This window comes from Myiozetetes cayanensis, unplaced genomic scaffold, assembly GCF_022539395.1.
Source record: "Myiozetetes cayanensis isolate MyiCay16 unplaced genomic scaffold, myiCay2020 scf3, whole genome shotgun sequence".
NCBI classification, from domain to species: Eukaryota; Metazoa; Chordata; class Aves; order Passeriformes; family Tyrannidae; genus Myiozetetes; species Myiozetetes cayanensis.
The window spans coordinates 40,917,253-40,934,019 of NW_026087521.1; the positions used below are offsets into that span (position 1 = coordinate 40,917,253).

Genomic DNA, 16,767 nt, shown 5'->3' on the forward strand with positions numbered 1-16,767 from the left:
CTTCACCCCTTTCAGATCCTTCTTCTCTGGGTCGAAGTCCAAGACATATGCATTATTTCTGTACATCTATTTTGGAAAAACAGTGTTTATTCTTTTGAACAAAAAAATTATCTTTCTATGTTCACAATTGTATTTGTTCATGGCCCTCCTAAATATTTTAAAGATGTATTGGGAGTTTTTGTTGTGCACAGTCATCAGCTTCCAGACAGGCTTTTGTACAGGCTGTTGTTCTGAATCTTGAAGTATTCCTACTGCAGCAGAGATTAGTGCCTTCCACCTTAAAAAAACCCAGCAGACAAAACAAATAAAACCCCCTATATAGTGTTTTCCACCCCTGTGATCTCCATCAGGGGACAAAGAAAGAACACAGGCTATTGGAATGGCGATATTTACCTGTAATACTGAAGCACAGTATCAGGATGAGTTGTATAATTTGAAAACCAATTTACTCGTCTGTGGAAAACACTGAATTTCCTTTATGAGATACGTGCGAATATTTATAGCCTTATCCCAGAAAACTCTACATGTGTTTTGTTCTGCCTTGTAGCAGCTCTGTAGAAGCAAAGATTGAATGTGATTTTGAGCAATTACAGAATACTTAACTCTGTTTCTTCTCTGTGATCCATCTTTGTGTAAGTTGCGGAGGAGAAAGCTGGAACTCATGTCATTACAGTTCTCACCTTCAGTTATGTGAGAGTTAGGTAATGGGGACTTCATTTGTACTCACCTGATTATACAAGCAGTTAAACACGCAAATATCTGAGATTGATTGGCTCACTCAGTGAAGTTTGTGAGCTTTGGAATTGATTTAAAATGCCTTTAAATTACTGTTTATTTCCTATCTAGAATAATTTGTTGTACATTGATATTCTATTCAATACAGAACTATTTTGTCTGTGCAAGTTCTAAATAACTGAAATGAAAATACATTTGAGTTTCTTCTACATACATACATACTGCATTACAGTAGCACCATTGACTTGTTTAGAGTTGCTTCTGTTTCTCCTGCATGTGAGAAGTAAATTGGATTCTCTAGGTTACGATTTCAAGTGAAATTATGCAAGCAGCTATGAGCTCTTCTTAGCTTAAAGTTTTCCAAACAGTAAGGTGCATACTCAGAAACACTTGGAAAAGTGTTTCTGAAACTCATTGTCATGGTCATTTGGAGTGCTTTTCATTTCATTTTTAGCTATGAAAATATTTAAAAATCTCCCATAAATATTAGCCCTCCTGCAGTCTAATTATTGACATAATGTATTTTTCAAGTCATTCAACTTCAAGAACTGTGAAATGTATAGACATGCTTTTACTTAACAGGAGAACAAATGTTGGAAATTGGCAACTTTATAATAATTCCTCTTTTCTAATTTAATTAACCTTTAGAACTTTATTAAATAATCAATTCCCCCTACCTAGAACTGTTGAAACAGTAATTTTGTGCTACACGTGTAATTTGAGAGAAAGAAACTGTGGTAACTTGTGCTATTCACGTAGCACACAGGTCATATCAGGTTTTCAGTATGTCTGATGGCAATCCTTTGTGCTGCTTGGACCTGCTAATAAAGTCTTCGCAAAAAAAATTACCCCAGGGTATTCTGGTTTGTGCACCTATTTTCCATGGTGGGCTCTGTTGCCCACAGTGTTCAAAATGTTTATGCGACTAAATCTCCCAAAAGAAAAAGACCATGTTTTCAACAAGAATCTTACATTTATTATTAGTTTACAGATTACTTCTTAAGAAGTTAATCATGCAAGTATTAATGTACAGATTCACATCTACCTATGTTCTTCCAATATCAGTACCACTAAATGATTGTAATTCTCCATGGACACCTCATAAATTCTCCAAAGAGAAAGCTTTCTCATACCAAATAATACTTGAGCTACTTCGTTGTCGAGACCTGGATTCAGAAATTTTGTGGAACTGCAACACAATTAGCTTGAATGGAAATCTTAGTGTCCTCATTTTTTTTTATTTCATATGTATTTGCGTTACACAAATCTGAAGTCTTTATCCAGTATATAGGTATGATCAGTCCACCATCAAAATTTTTTGAATTAAAAAGGATGTGAGGTCAGCTAGGCTTGTCTCTCAGATCCGTTTCATCTATCATTTTAATGCCTTTCATCTACAGCTGAGTAGACAGATTTTTTTTCCTGTGCTTACTTTTCAAGTATGAAAAATACTGCACAGCAGTTGTGTTTGAACTTAACTGTGATGTTCATTTACTGAATAATTAAAAAAATAGTTATGTGAAACTAATTAATAGGAAGTCACAGCCTAGAATTGTACTACTGAGTTACATAAATCAAATCATTATGCTTTGAGATGATGGGAGACAGTAGTTTCTAAAGATGCAGTTTCTTTGCTTAAATTGTGGAAGTGATGTACCAGCAATAGATTTATGCATTTGATTGTGATTCACAGCCTGATAGCAATATGACAGGGCACACTATACTGCCTGCATCAGTTCCTGGAGAGAGCAAGATTGCCTTTGCCTTGTAAATGTAGCCCTTGGTGTCCATCAAAAGTAAAGTGCCATGAAATAGAGAACTCACAGCAGTAGATTAGAATTTCAGAAATTAAACCATCTGTTTGAACACAATTAAAAGAGAATCTAGCAAGGTTTTTCCTAATGGAGTGTTCTAGTGCTGATTCTGGAAACAATGCAATGGATTTATCATGCAATTAGAACTGATAAGAAAGTGGTTTTAATGCTCATTAAACAAACCCAGCAACTGTACATCCTCATTAGGATGTTTTGCAATAAATAACTTGCTAATTTTCTTCCTAGTCTATAGTTCTGATGTATTTCTCATTCTAGGAATGATTTTTAGTTGTGCATTGACATATCCTATTTTTTTTTTCCCCCGCAAGTTCTGGAGACCTTATGTTTCATTTACACAAGATGGTGTTGATGCAACTGTTATTTTCACCCACCCTCCCACACCCTCGGGTTTAATATGATTTTTTTGTGACTGTATAGAAGAGAAATGCCCAGCAGTAAGGCTTGTTTTGGTCTGAGATCTGCGTGAGATGGACTGTACCTTTACAGAGTGCTAGGAAGGGGATGGGTGTCTGGATGAAGTAATTTTCTTGGAACTTGTCTTTAAAAGTAACTTCATTACCAGTTTGAACATAGTTTTCCCTCAGAAAATTACAATCTAGAAATCAGATGTCTGCTACTGAGAAGATTTAGTGGGGAGGGGATGGATAGCTCTTTGTTTTCCCCAAGCCGTCTCTTCTTGAGGCATTCTGAACCACTGTATATTGCTTAGCTCTTCATATTGCATTCACATGGTTCTGTTTCCCACAGTTAGTTTTACTGGAGAACAAATGTGCATTCCAGTGTACCTACCCTTTTGAAATGTCTTCCATATAATGAACAGCTCTATTACTAAGCTGAGGCAGTTTTACTAATTCTTCAGGTGTTTCAGTAAAGACTGACTTCCTTAACAGTAAGTAACTTTAATCTGACATTATGGTTTGTAGCAGTGCCAGTTGCCTTAGCATCTGGCTGCCTCAAACTTACTGCAAACAATTACACATGAAAAAAAATAGAAACCTTTTCCAATATAACAACAAGAGTAAAACCTAAAATCCACAATAAAACCCCCAAATTAAATTCCATAGGAAGATTTACTGTATGTCTCCTAGATTCTTCAGGTTGAACGGTTAATATATTTATGGTGGAGTTATTTGGTGGAGCTTTATTAAGTAACTCAGTAGTTCTACTTAATTTCTTCACAATCTGACTGCAATTAAATACACTTAAAATTATCAGCCTTATTTTCTATCATTTTTGAAAGATCAATACATGATCCTTGATAAATTCTGTTTGCAAAATTCTATTCTGATAGCTACTTTGATGGAGTTTTTTGCTGATCAGTTAGTTCACAAATGGGATGTTTTACCCATAACAGAGGAAGAAAATGGTCTCTGAATGGAGATTATGGAAATTGCATAAGAGGCAAACCTCATGGTTTGTGGGAAAAAATTAACTTTAACAAAAAGATCACTGGTAGGACCCATAGTTAGTTTCTGTAGAATACCATGGTGTTCATATAGAATGAGTGGTATGTGTAGTGAAAATTAAGGCAAAATAGTCTGAACCATCTACTAGAAAATTACATAGGAATTCTGCTGGCCTTGGATTATAGTTTGCTCTAGCCATAGAGGGCTTTTTCTGAGGCAGTTTGGACCAAACATCTGGTTTCACTAAGTAACATCTGACATTGAATTTCGGAGGCAGGAATTGAACTTGATTTCTTGGTGCTAGTGCTGCAAATATTAATTGTCCTCCTGTGCCTTCAGAAATAATTAATTAAACCCTTAAAAAAAGGAAAATGTTTTTCAAAGTTTTCCCTCATGTGTCCATTTCTTAAGACATTATTTTGAAGAATACAGAAAGCTTCTGTTTGATAAACAGCATTTGTCAGCGTATTCCACATCAAATGCAATCTTTCAGAGTAGGATGTGTAGATCTACCACTTAACGTCTTGCTATTATTGATGCTACTTACTGTAAACACATGTGTCAGTCTTCAGATGTGGTAAGTAAGGCTACCATAGCAACAAGTAGTTTTTGGTTTTTAGAAGTCAGAATCTTGCAAAAGCCCAGTGAGCAATTAGTGCACAATGGTCTTACTATTAGCGATCAAAAGACCATATTTTAGAAACTGCAGCCTTGAAATCTTTAAGCTACAAGAATAAAAATTAATTCCTTGCACTTACCTTGGAAGTTAATGATTTTAATATCTACTGTGCATTTAATTGCTAAATACTATGTAGGGAACACCTATGGTTTCTGGCTGCCAAAAAGTAAGTAATGAATCCTTATGAATTCCACAGAACACTGTGATTCATTATTTTGCAAAGGACCACTAGTATGTTCCTCTCTTCTCAGATGTTCTCATAATCCTGTGGGTAAAAATTAAAGTCAAGAAAGTGTGGGCATAATCTTATTGCACTAGGTAACAAGCACGGAAGTGATAGGAGTCAAATAAAAAAGGGCAAAGGGGAAGAGAAAAAGACTGATGTGCAAATACTTTAGGGTTTTCTGTGTAGAAATTTCAGAACAGAAAATATTTGCGAGCAAGAATTTTTCAAGTGTTTTTCAGTTGTATCTACCCTGTAATGAACGTATATTTCTTAAAAAGATGTGAGTTCTTAAAATGATCTCAGGAGATTTGTTATTTATTTACAAAGTTATGTAGTTAGTTTTTATTTGCAAAATTGTCTTGGTAGTATTTCCATATCCTGAAGTTGCAATTTTTGACCAATTTGAAAATACCTTCAGACACTATTTTAAAACATATTATCATGGGAATTGTATCACTTCATGTGATAGACATCCCCTGTCCTCCCCTGTCAGTGAAATTATTACCAATAGAGGAATAATGATTGATTCTCTTGTCTAGGGAAAGTTAGCCAAGAGAAACTGTGTGTCAATGAAGGGGTGGAATAAAGGCTAAAATTCATCCTAAACCAATCTGCAGTGCCTCAAAATCTCCTAGTGTTTTCTTTTCTGTAATGATCTAATACAATACTTTGTCTGTGGGCTATCTTAATAGTGATTGTGCATGATAGAACCCTTAAAAAAATTAGCAAGATTATCATTCTCTGTGCTCAGAGCAAGTATGCCAAGTTGCATAATGGTTTACACAGTGTGCCTGAAAGCAATGCCTTACAACTACAAATACCTAAATAGTTTGCAAAAGCATACAGTAATACTGATATTAATCTAGTTCTCAAGCCTTTAATTCAGTTGACTACACTTGTCAGCCAAAGGTGTAAAACTTCATTGGATATTTAATATTCATCTGAACATCTGAGTCAAAATACCGGAATCCTTGTGATTTTGAGATTCCCCTAAAAGAACACCACTAAATTTTCAAGGCTAGAAATCAGCACTACTTCTTTCTGAAATTTCAGTTGTTGGCTGTTCTACTCCAAAATAGAAACTCTAATGCAATATACTTGTTACCAGCATATTGGAAAAACTGTACAACCTTTTCTGTGTACTGATGTATTTAATTGGTATCTGGGAAAAATAGATGGATGATGCACTCATTCTCAGCAGACATTTTTATTTACCAATGACATTTTATTTGATTGGAAAAAAATTAACATTTTTCAATGCTAGTAGTGTGAGTGTAATTGTGATTACAAACTCAGATGATATGTAAATTAGAGTTTTCTCTGAAGATTAGCCAGTTTTGATTGTGTTAATATGGACATCTATTCTAATCAGCCCTGCATGTGTGCTTCTGGGTAAAGTAGATTATACTAATTTTTCTTTTAACACTTTACATTTCTTTTAGGTAAAACTGGGGTTTATGCTACTGCCCTTTGTTTTTCTGGTTTCCAAGGTTTAAAAAGAAAATGCATGCAAAAGTACATTTACTCACAGATTGATTTTCATTTTTAAAAATTCTTACTTCTTTCTTAGTAGGACAAAGTTCTGTTACTGAAAGATTTGGAGCAATTTCTATTTGTCAGTATGGTAGTACAGATGACATTTATATTCAAGTTTCTCACTTGCTCGGAGTGCAGACCTTCTAGTTAGCATGCAGTGTACTTGTGTTAGATAAGGTAAATTGTTAAATGTTTTATAACATAATTGTAGCTATATATTAAAATCATCAAATTGCAGACATTAGAGCACAGTTGGATTTCTATAAACAAAACTTAAGTAATTTGATGATTTCTTTTTTAAATGAAATCCTAAAGTGCTAGGAAAACTGAATAAGATTATCCTGTCCTATACTGATGACAACATTTGAGCTGGAAAGCAAAGAAGTTTAATTAGAAACACTTTGAGGTCTGGAAACTGTTGATTTTTTTTTTCAATGTAACTGTAATGTGAAATACTTATAACGTATGTTCCTCTTTAGCTTTTATTATGGTAATACAAGTATGTTATCTAAAAATGTCCATCACATTTTCCATATAAACTGAGAGTGATTACTGGGAGACTTTTTAAGCATAAATCAAAGCAATTGGGGCATGACCATTTGGGGAAAACATCTAGATATGCAAAAATTACAAATGTAAGTACATTTTTGTGGGATGTTTTCAGCTGTTATGAACTGAAGCCTTTAACGGTTGTAACACATGCTTTTGTTAACTTGCTGATATGTAAACCAGTATGCTCTGAACTTGCATAGATAGCTTTTCAGCAGCAAAATGTAACATATATCCAGATATGCTTGTTTGGTTTTGGATAACTATGTTTTTAAAATGCTGAGCAGTTTTCTGAAGGTTAAGATGAATAAGATGTCGAGGAAAAATCTCCATTGTCTGGAGAACATTGATAGTGAAATGTACCCTATTGATGTGATAATTTGAGAAGCAAAGGAGACTGCTTGATGCATCCTTCCTATGCCAAGTCTAGAACTCTTCCCTGACTCACAACTGTAGGTTTCCTTAATGATGCTGATGTCTCAATCTACAAGCAAACTGAATAACTTCATGGCGTACTTGTGGATGAAAACTCCCACATCTGTCACCCATAAATAGGAAAAAAAAAAGGTGATAAACCTTTCCTTCAGATTTTAATTTCCTGTTTTAAATGTACTTATCATGTAGTTTGCAGTTTTAGATAGGATAGTCTCCACTGTTTGAAAATACACAACATTAGATGCATACAAAGAATTTATATGTATATCCTCTTTTCACCAGGCAGGTTAAAATGTCACCTGCTTTAGATGTCCAGATGAAAGTATTCAAATGTAAAAGAATTAAAAATTTTAAAAATAATTAAAAAGAAAAAGTACATGACCTAATGGTTCTGTAGTATCATCAGATGTTGTTAAGATATTGACTCATTCTGGCTTTCCACCTTATTAACTTGATGTACTATCTTAACTTGAGACTACTATTTAAACAGTATTCAACAGAAACGGTTTTATTCCTATCAACTTTTTTTTTTCTGATGTCTTTTTTTTTTTTTCCTAAAGGGTGTTCTTAATTTGTTGGTTTGGTGAACAGTAAATGAGGTCTCTTTCTGTTTAATGACATATTAGTAAATAATAGGTAAGGTTGTTCTCTACAAGTGTTAACAACACAGTACTCTTAAAGAATCCAATGATACACTCCCCTGTAGAGCCTAGGCTTGCTGTTATTTAGATTTATATAGCTATTTATGTTACTCATTCTTTAGGTAATTAGAAAGGAGCTCAGGCTCCCTTTGCAGCAGAAATGTTTAGGTCCATTTCTGACTAATGAAACAGTGAAAACTATGCTCTTCACAATTTGTTCAAGTTAGTACTCTAAGGGTAAATACATTTCCTCTCTTCGCTATTTAAACTGAAAGCCTGTCAACACAAAAACATACTTAAGAGAAATTGTTTATAAGCAGACTTGCAGTTTAAGTAATGTACTTAATTGTCATAGAGGAAAAGTTGCAGAGCATTTTTCCATTTTAAGAGTTTGCGAAGGTAGTGATTTTTTTGTTTATTTGTTTTCTGGCAGAACCAAATGTTTTGCTGTCGGGGCTGATGACACAGGAAATCCCTTTCAACTCTGAATTTTAGGCTTTTTTATTCTGTCTGATCCATGCTGCTTTACTGTACATCCTGTCATCTTGATCCAGAATGTTTTCTGCACCAAGTTATCTGTTCCTAGACAATAAATTCTTGTCGTCTTAGACAGCTTACTGGAGATCAGTGTCTTAGTTGTGATCCATGTGCTGTTTGGAACAAAATACCAGACACAGCATATGCAAACTGCAGTTCTTAAGAAGCCTTATAGCATAGAGAACCATGTAGAAACATGAGTCTCTCTCCATAACTGGCTCTTGGTTTATCTGGCAAGACAAGTTGCTCCTTTAAAAAGGTCTGCTTCCATGTGTCACTGATGAATTTACAGGGTTGTCAATGTATTAATTGGAGAGTAAGATGCAGTTGGCAGCAATCATCTTGCTGCATGTCCCTTCCCTGGTGGGAGGTGCTACCTTCTCTGCCTACACCATGCTTTAAAGTAGTATGTTTACATATTGGAGCAACTACTAGGTCACGTTTTTTCTGAAAAGTTGTGAAGTCTGTCAAAAGCAAGGGCCACCTCTGAAATGATTGTTTTCCACAGTTACCTTTACTGATAAAATGAAGCTGTAGACATTTTAATTGTTACAGACAATACCATGCTGTGCTACAGCAATAATACCAGTAATAAATATTCAAGGGAAAATTCTTGCCATCACTGTAGGGTGATAAAAAAGGCCTAACAGCTCATTATCCAGTGGTGACTGATCAGATGAAGCAGTCCACCACTCTTTTCTCTCATGCCTAGTGAGCCATTCTACAGCTAATACTCTGCTGTTTGACTACTCAGTCATTGTACCACCTACGTGTCTTCAGTTAGCAAAGAAGAATGTCTGAATTCTTCACCCCTTTGTAACTAGAAATGCTGGAATTAAATATGCACATGCAAATTATATTTTGTGTCTGTCTTTAATTATGGACTTTGCTCAATAGGAACGCTTAAAAAAATAAGTGTCCTTAATGGCACTGTTTTAAAACAAAGCACAACCTTTGTGTTTCTGATGGGTTGGCCACACATATTACAGTATTTATTAAACAGTCCTAGGATTGTTTTGAAGCATCTACAATATCACACATAGCAGTCATTCATTAGGAGCAAGGTAGATTTTAGCAACATTTTTTCAGTGACCTTTTGAAATGGATAAGTGAGAAGTAGCTTGCACTTGTGATTCTACTGAAGTAAAAATTGCCATCATTTCCTTGTAAGTACCCCAGCAGCAACAGAATGCACTCTCATCTCAGAATCTGCTACCCTGATCTCTGTGGCATTGACCAGAGAAGGTTATCTGTAAGCAGAGCTTTGAGGAAAACAATTTTAGATTTCCTTCCTTGTTGTTTGTTCATACTTGTTCTACCATACAGACAAGTTTGTGCTAGGTTAAGGGTTTGTGTATTTGTTTCTGCATAACTTCTTAGGCCATGTAGGAGTTAAATTGTCTTCTTGTGTTAGGGACTGTTCTTCTGATTTGGCATTTGCTATGTGTGGAGCCAGAGATTACAAACAAGGAAGCAATTCATCTTGTCATTAAGATTCATTCCATTTGTGGGTCCAATACTGTACGTGGTTACATTAGTGTAATCTCAAAATACTACCCAGAATTAATTTGAATTACTTGAAATTCCATAGTTCTCTAATTTTAGAGAGGACTTTATGTTAAGATTTATGCATGCCCCAATGCTCTCCTTTTATTTTGGTACTATAGGGAAAGTTTGAAAAATTGTCATCAATGTAAACCAGAAACACCTCAGGCAACTGAATGCAGGCCTTACGTTATTTTTGTTATTCATTAACTATTCTGTTATTCCTCTCTCCTCCTCCCCACAACCACCTCTCTCCACTGCCCCCAAAAAACCACTAAGGAAACAAGCACACCACAATAAAAATGCAAATAAAGGGAATAATTCCAAATAGACCATAAAAGACAGCATTTATAACCCTGATAGAAATGCCAGTCAGCTTTTTTTTTTGATGTAAAGCATCTGTCTCCAAAAGGAAATGAAGGCAGGCCTGTTTCTCCTTTCAAGTTTCTGAAGTAGTAGGTGGTGTCATTTGTTATACAGTGCTTCAAGTCCCATGTTATTGCACTGGTAGCTGTTGACTGCCTTTGTTAACATACTGAAAAGTTTTATCAGCTGTCTTTAATAAAAGACAATCTATGTGAAGAAAAACTATAGCAAATGTCTCTTGTTCTCTTATCCTCTGACCAACCTTTATAGCTGTTAGAGAGCAATGGCAGTGATGTATAATCTTGCAGACATGCAAAATTCTTGTGACTATGACTATAAACAATAGATCTTGGGGTGACTGATACCCTAGAAAGTTAGGGAGCAGTCTTTCAAAAATGCTATGCACTTTCTCAATTGAAATGTAAAGGAGTTGGAATGAACTTTCAGGACTACCTGAAATGAGTTATCAGTTCACGTTTTACATGGATACATTAGTTTAAAGCATTAATGGCATAGAATTTGCTAGGCCTCCAGGAAATTAGAGATGATGCATAGGAGTTGGAAAATTTCAGTTAAAAGGCATGCAGTTTGTCCTTTCTATTTGTTTTTGTTGCTTGCTCTTGTGAAATGATAGATCAAAGAGATGATGGTAGAAGAGTTTCTTAGGTAGTTGAATAGTCTTATATATGTGATCATCTTTGGAGTACTGGATTAATCCCATACACACACCACATTTTCAGGAGAGTATGGAGGAAATGGAAAGGAATTCTGGAAGCCATATGAGACTTCTGTGTTACTTACCACACAATAGGCTTTGTGGATGCTGTAGAATTGGCCCTGAGCACATTTAAACATGTGTCTTATTTATATGAGTTTTTCTAGGTTTAAAGTTGTTTTAATCCTTATCCATTGTAAGCTTTGTCTCGGTGCAAACATATGCACATGGTTATATTTCAGGTGAGAAGTCAGCTCTGTGTCAATAACTGTGCTCTTGAAGAAAGCTGTTTGATTCATGAACTTTTATTAGACAAATGAGTAGAGTGAATAGAGGGAATGGACGTTCCTACTCGTGATGTGAGAAACTTCTCTCAAACAATCTGGAGTCTAAAAATAAATGAATAAATAAAATATATGGATATTGGGACAGCCATCCATACACAGTAGAGCAGATTTCCAAGCCTTCTTAACATAGTAACATCAGTTAGCACCCAGAGCGTCGGTAATTAAGAATTGTTGTATTATTCCATTGTAAACTAGTATGCAAGACTGGCATTGCAAAGGTGAAGCTATGAAAATGTGGCTGATGATACGTGTTGCCTGTAGCAAAGATTACATTTCAGGGGCATGGTTTTCCTTCTCTGTACAGAATATTACTGAAGAGGAAATCTTAGAGAGTATTTAACTGGCAAAACTACATAAAACCCAGCTGGTTTTTTTGTTTGTTTGTTGATTCTCAGTAGAAGGAAGTAACTGACTTAGGGTAGGTGGAAAAAAATCTGTCAGGGTAAAGTAAGAAAAATTAAACCTAAAAATAACATCTTCAGATTCCAATGCATTTCCATTGTGATTCCATTGAGAGAGCTGAACTAATTTTGTTTTGCCTAATTTTGAAACTCTAGAAGCCACTTATTCTGAGAATTTGGTATGTCGCAATTCTTCCTGAGATTTTGTGATTCATGTGTTAATAGGTGAAAAGAAGCAAGAAGAAAGCTGAAAAAATATGGAATATTTATAGGATATAAAGCTGTAGAATCATCTGAACAACATTTCCACTACAAAATTTAGGTTTTGGACACAAGAATTACGGGGGGTTTGTTGAAGCTTGATTCGAAAGGATAAGAGTAATGAATTTAACTTGCTAGTGGAGAGATTTGGAACATAGATAAGTCTTCCTCATCATAATGATTTCCTACTACCACATCAGTTTGGGAGACCAACTGTAGTGCACATTCTATTGGCCATATACCTACTATATTTTCGTGGAATTATTGAATGGTTTGGGTTGGAAGGGACGTTGAAGATCATCTCGTTCCAAACCCTCTGCCATAGGCAGGAACACCTTCCAGTACACTGGGTTGCTCAAAACACCATGCAACCTGACCTGGAATGCTTCCAGAGATTGGACATCTGAAACGTCTCAGGGCAGGCTGTTCCAGAACCATTTTCCTGAACTTATTGTCACTGAGGGACTTCTAAAGCATACAAACACCCTCTCCCCGCAGTAATCTGAAGCTGATTTGCCATGTGGCTTTATATTTTGAGTATTGTATTTTGATCAGAGAACTGCTGAGTGGTGTCTTGAAACACTTGTCCTCTGAGGCAAAACCATGTGACCAAAAGTGAGTGTTCCTGAAGCTCATTGGAATTTACAGTGACTTGAGAGGGAGAACCATAGTGAACTTTGTGTAGCATTTTTTCCCCTTCTTCTTTGAGAGGCAAGGTACTGGTTTGGCAAATGCCTTTACTGTGCTCTCACTACCATGTGAATACTTTTGGTACTTGCCAAAAAGTAGGTTAGACTGTTTGTAGCTTCATAAATGCGCTTTTCTGCTCTTTTAGTATTTGTTAACTCCAATGACCAGGCATATTTGTATCATGAAGAATCTATTATTTCATAATGGAATAATCTAGAGATGAAAAAATAAAAACAAGAAGTATTTTTTCTTAGCTGAAGATGGAAAAATTGTTAGCAACATAAGAAGCTTTTAAATGGATTTGTTACGAAATTTTAACATCTTTCTTATTAAAATAGCATGTGTTTCCACCATTATTAATTTTATCCAGTCATTCATTAAGAAATAATTGCCACAGCCTGAATCTAAAAAGATATCCTAGAACCCCTTAATAACCTTAGAATCTGAGAACAGGTTGTATTTTCTACTAGTTATAATTAAGACAAATAGAAGAAAAGGATAAGTTCCAATGTGTTAATTTCCAACAATTATAAATTCTTCATTGGCAAAGGGTTTGATTAAAATTAAATTCCTATCTTTAATCCAGTTTTGTATTACTTTAATTTGTTCTTGGAACCTGTGCTATACTGACATTACTATATATAAAGCTTATTGAGTTCTGTGTTTTCTCATTAAAGTGGGAAGTATATGTTTGTAGACACCAGAGCTTGACCTGTTCAAAGCACAAAGTGTGCAGCAGCTGTTCAGGAACTTTTTCTTGTTATCTCTATTTGCTTAAATTACTAAATTACTTCCATGAAAAGTCTGAAAACACAAGGGAATAATTTGTTTAAGTAGAAGAAGATTGTCTAAAAAGAAAACTTGAAAATATTCCTAATATTCTTCCTTTTTTTTTATTGTGCCAGTATCCAGCTGCCTTAATGAATCTTGGAGCCATTCTCCATCTGAATGGTAAACTGAAAGAGGCTGAAGAAAACTACCTCCTTGCTCTTCAACTTAAACCTGATGATGTCATCACCCAGTCCAATCTGCGCAAATTGTGGAATATCATGGAGAAGCAAGGTTTGAAGACATCCAAAACATGATAATGAAAACTATAAATTTTTCTTCCTTAAACTTATGAAATCCACAAACTAGAACTTCCACACTCGGTTGTTCAGTCAGAGAACTCCCTGGACTTGAGTGCAAGGATCACAGGTCTTAGTTACTGCTAAGGAGAAACTATTCTGCCAGATAAATAGAGTAAGAGATACTTTGAGGTATTTGTGAAGGACTTGTTACCCCACAAAAATATTTGGAACCATAGCACTTGAGAGAAGGTGTTTGGGCATATTTGATAAATCATTGCAAATCCCATATTGCTTACTTTTGGGTGGGTACCTGAAATGTGTACTGTCACAGAAATACTAAGGGAAAATTGCACAGTATACACGAAGCCATATGGGAGTTAGTGGTAATAGTGGGTTAAAGTATTTCGCTGATACTGTAACTCATTAAAATGTATACTAAATCAAACGTGTTTGCAGTTTGTCTTAATGCTGCTGTATCTCACTTTTGAACCATTTGCTTTCCAGTTTCTCAGCTTATATGGCCAATTTTTTTCAAACCTGTCACATGAGTAGATGACAGCATTCAAAGTTGTTTACTGAAACATGCCTCTTATTTCAGCTTGTTAACTTCTAATGCAGGTTTCTTGAGACATACAGTCAAATTGCTGTCAGGTAGACAGAATGACTAAGGAACTGCCCATATTCTACATCAGATATAGTATGTAAGCTGGTAAAAAAAGTCCATAGCTGTGATTTAGCAATACAGGCAAGAGTGATGTTTGCCCTGATACCAAATCAACGTGGTCAGACTGTCATCTTAGGACTGTCATCTTAGGACTTTGCCGTCAGATAAGTCCAACTTTAAACTGGACTCTGAATACAATATTTTTGCAATAACTAGTACAAGTGAGATTTGAAAGTATTAGTGCTTGGATATGCTATAATGAGCCTTCATGAGCAACTCTGAGAAAAGGGAATGTTATCCATTGGTGAGGCTCGCAAATAACTGAAGGGACTAGATTAGATTATGCTTAAAATAGTGTAGATCAAGAGAAATCTGTAGTGGTGGTTACCAGTTACTTTTCACAGTGGTGGTGTTTTAATGAGTATTACCTATTCAGATTCTAACCAAATATTAGCATTCTGTTTGTATTCTGACGTGTGCTAGCAGCAGAGCTGTCAAATATCTAAATATGCTTTTGGTGAGGTTCAATTTATTTCTGTTTCAGAATGATTTGGCCTCATTACTGTTTTAGTCTTCAAATTTTCAAGGTAAAGATAATTTATTTCAAATTGAGTGTATGAAGCTTTAGTCATTTTTTTTCCAGACCATTTATTAACTGCTTTCTTTCTATTATTGCTTGTAAGAAAATTTACTATTTCATTTAATGGACCTTTGATATCTGCTTCAGTATTCCTTTCATAATGATAGATAAAATGTTAAAGTGGTAGAGCACCTTGAACTGAAGCTTCTTCAGGATCTTCTGTTGAAAACTTTTTATTACTGAGAAAGGGTTTGGGGTTTTTAGTTTATGTATTCTTTTTTAACTGTTGAGCACCATTCCAACAAAAATGTAGAGAACTCTTTGCTGTATTTATTTATTTATTACTTGACTGCAGCAATGTTACCTGCCATTAACACGACAAGTCTGTAAGTGTTGCTATTTCTTTTGTTTGGTTTTACTTGCGTTTGTTTTGTGGTTAGTGTACGTACCTAATGGGAAAGGGAACACTTGAGTTATACTCTACCTTCTTGGTCATTCTCCCCTTATACTTGGTTTTTAACTCTGTATTGAAGTAGATTGGGGAATAGATGTTTCAAAGTCAGTATAGTAAAAAAAAAAATATAGTAGTGTGTGTTTCCTTTTCTTTCCTATTGCTCACTAAAATACCATAAGTTGCTAGGTTTACAACTGGCCTGCCAGAAGGGCCAGAGGGGCAAGATTGTCTGGTTTTGTGGAGCGTGTCAAGTTTTTCTCAAATAATGTTGTTACTGGAAAAGCAAAAATGAAGGATCAAAAGTTGAATTTCTACTTTATCATTGAAACCAGTGTTAGAATACAATGGTAGCTTGAACATATTCTCCTGCTTTACTGGCTTTCTGGTAAAAAATATAGGAATAGATAGTCATTATAACTGAACTTGGTATAGAACTGTGGTATCCTGGAGCTTTATTTTCTCAACAGCCATCAAACTCCGATGGCTTCTTGGTCTTAACCATTCACCATGTTATTTGTCTCCTTCAACTTGTACTTATTGTTGTTTAATAATTTTTATTCATTGCACAAAAAGGGGGAAAAGGGGAGCACTCCTGTGATACGGTGTCATGCTTGCATTGATAACTGGTTTTGTTTGTTTCTTTAACAAAAAAAAAAAAAAAAAAAAAAAGGAAGAGAAAGAAAAAAGGACTACCGTAAATTTACCAAGAATGTCCCTGAATACATTTTTTTAATATAGGTCTGGGATTGATAACTTTCTTCTTTTGGGATAAATTTAAAACATGTTTAAAATATGTCTCTCTGCTCAGGGATTTATGGTGGATTATTGCAGACAGTGCTAAAAAAATGTAAAAGAGCACAAGATCAGTTTACTAAATTAAAACTTTATTTTTTCAAAAACTGTTATTTGTATAAATTATCAGATTTGTAGGCTTTCCTTTTTGTAGAAATAATTGTTTATGTGCCAGATAAAAAAATTTCAATTTTGTTTCAATAATAAAGCATTGATAATTAATACACTGTGTATTCTTTTGTGTTACTGTAACACTTTGGGTTTTTAAAATTGTTTTAATTTAATGAGTATTGTTGATTGTTT

General features: G+C 34.9%; 1 protein-coding gene across 1 annotated transcript in view; it reads left to right on the plus strand.

Annotated features, from left to right (window-relative positions):
• The window catches only part of TMTC2 (transmembrane O-mannosyltransferase targeting cadherins 2), a 244,734-nt gene extending 228,209 nt beyond the window's left edge, over nucleotides 1-16,525 (plus strand). Inside the window, exon 12 of the mRNA XM_050324145.1 lies at nucleotides 13,810-16,525. Coding sequence (XP_050180102.1) covers nucleotides 13,810-13,989 — 180 coding nt within the window. The 3' untranslated portion in view covers nucleotides 13,990-16,525. The remainder of the gene's footprint in view (nucleotides 1-13,809) is intronic.
• Nucleotides 16,526-16,767: the final 242 nt, after the last annotated feature.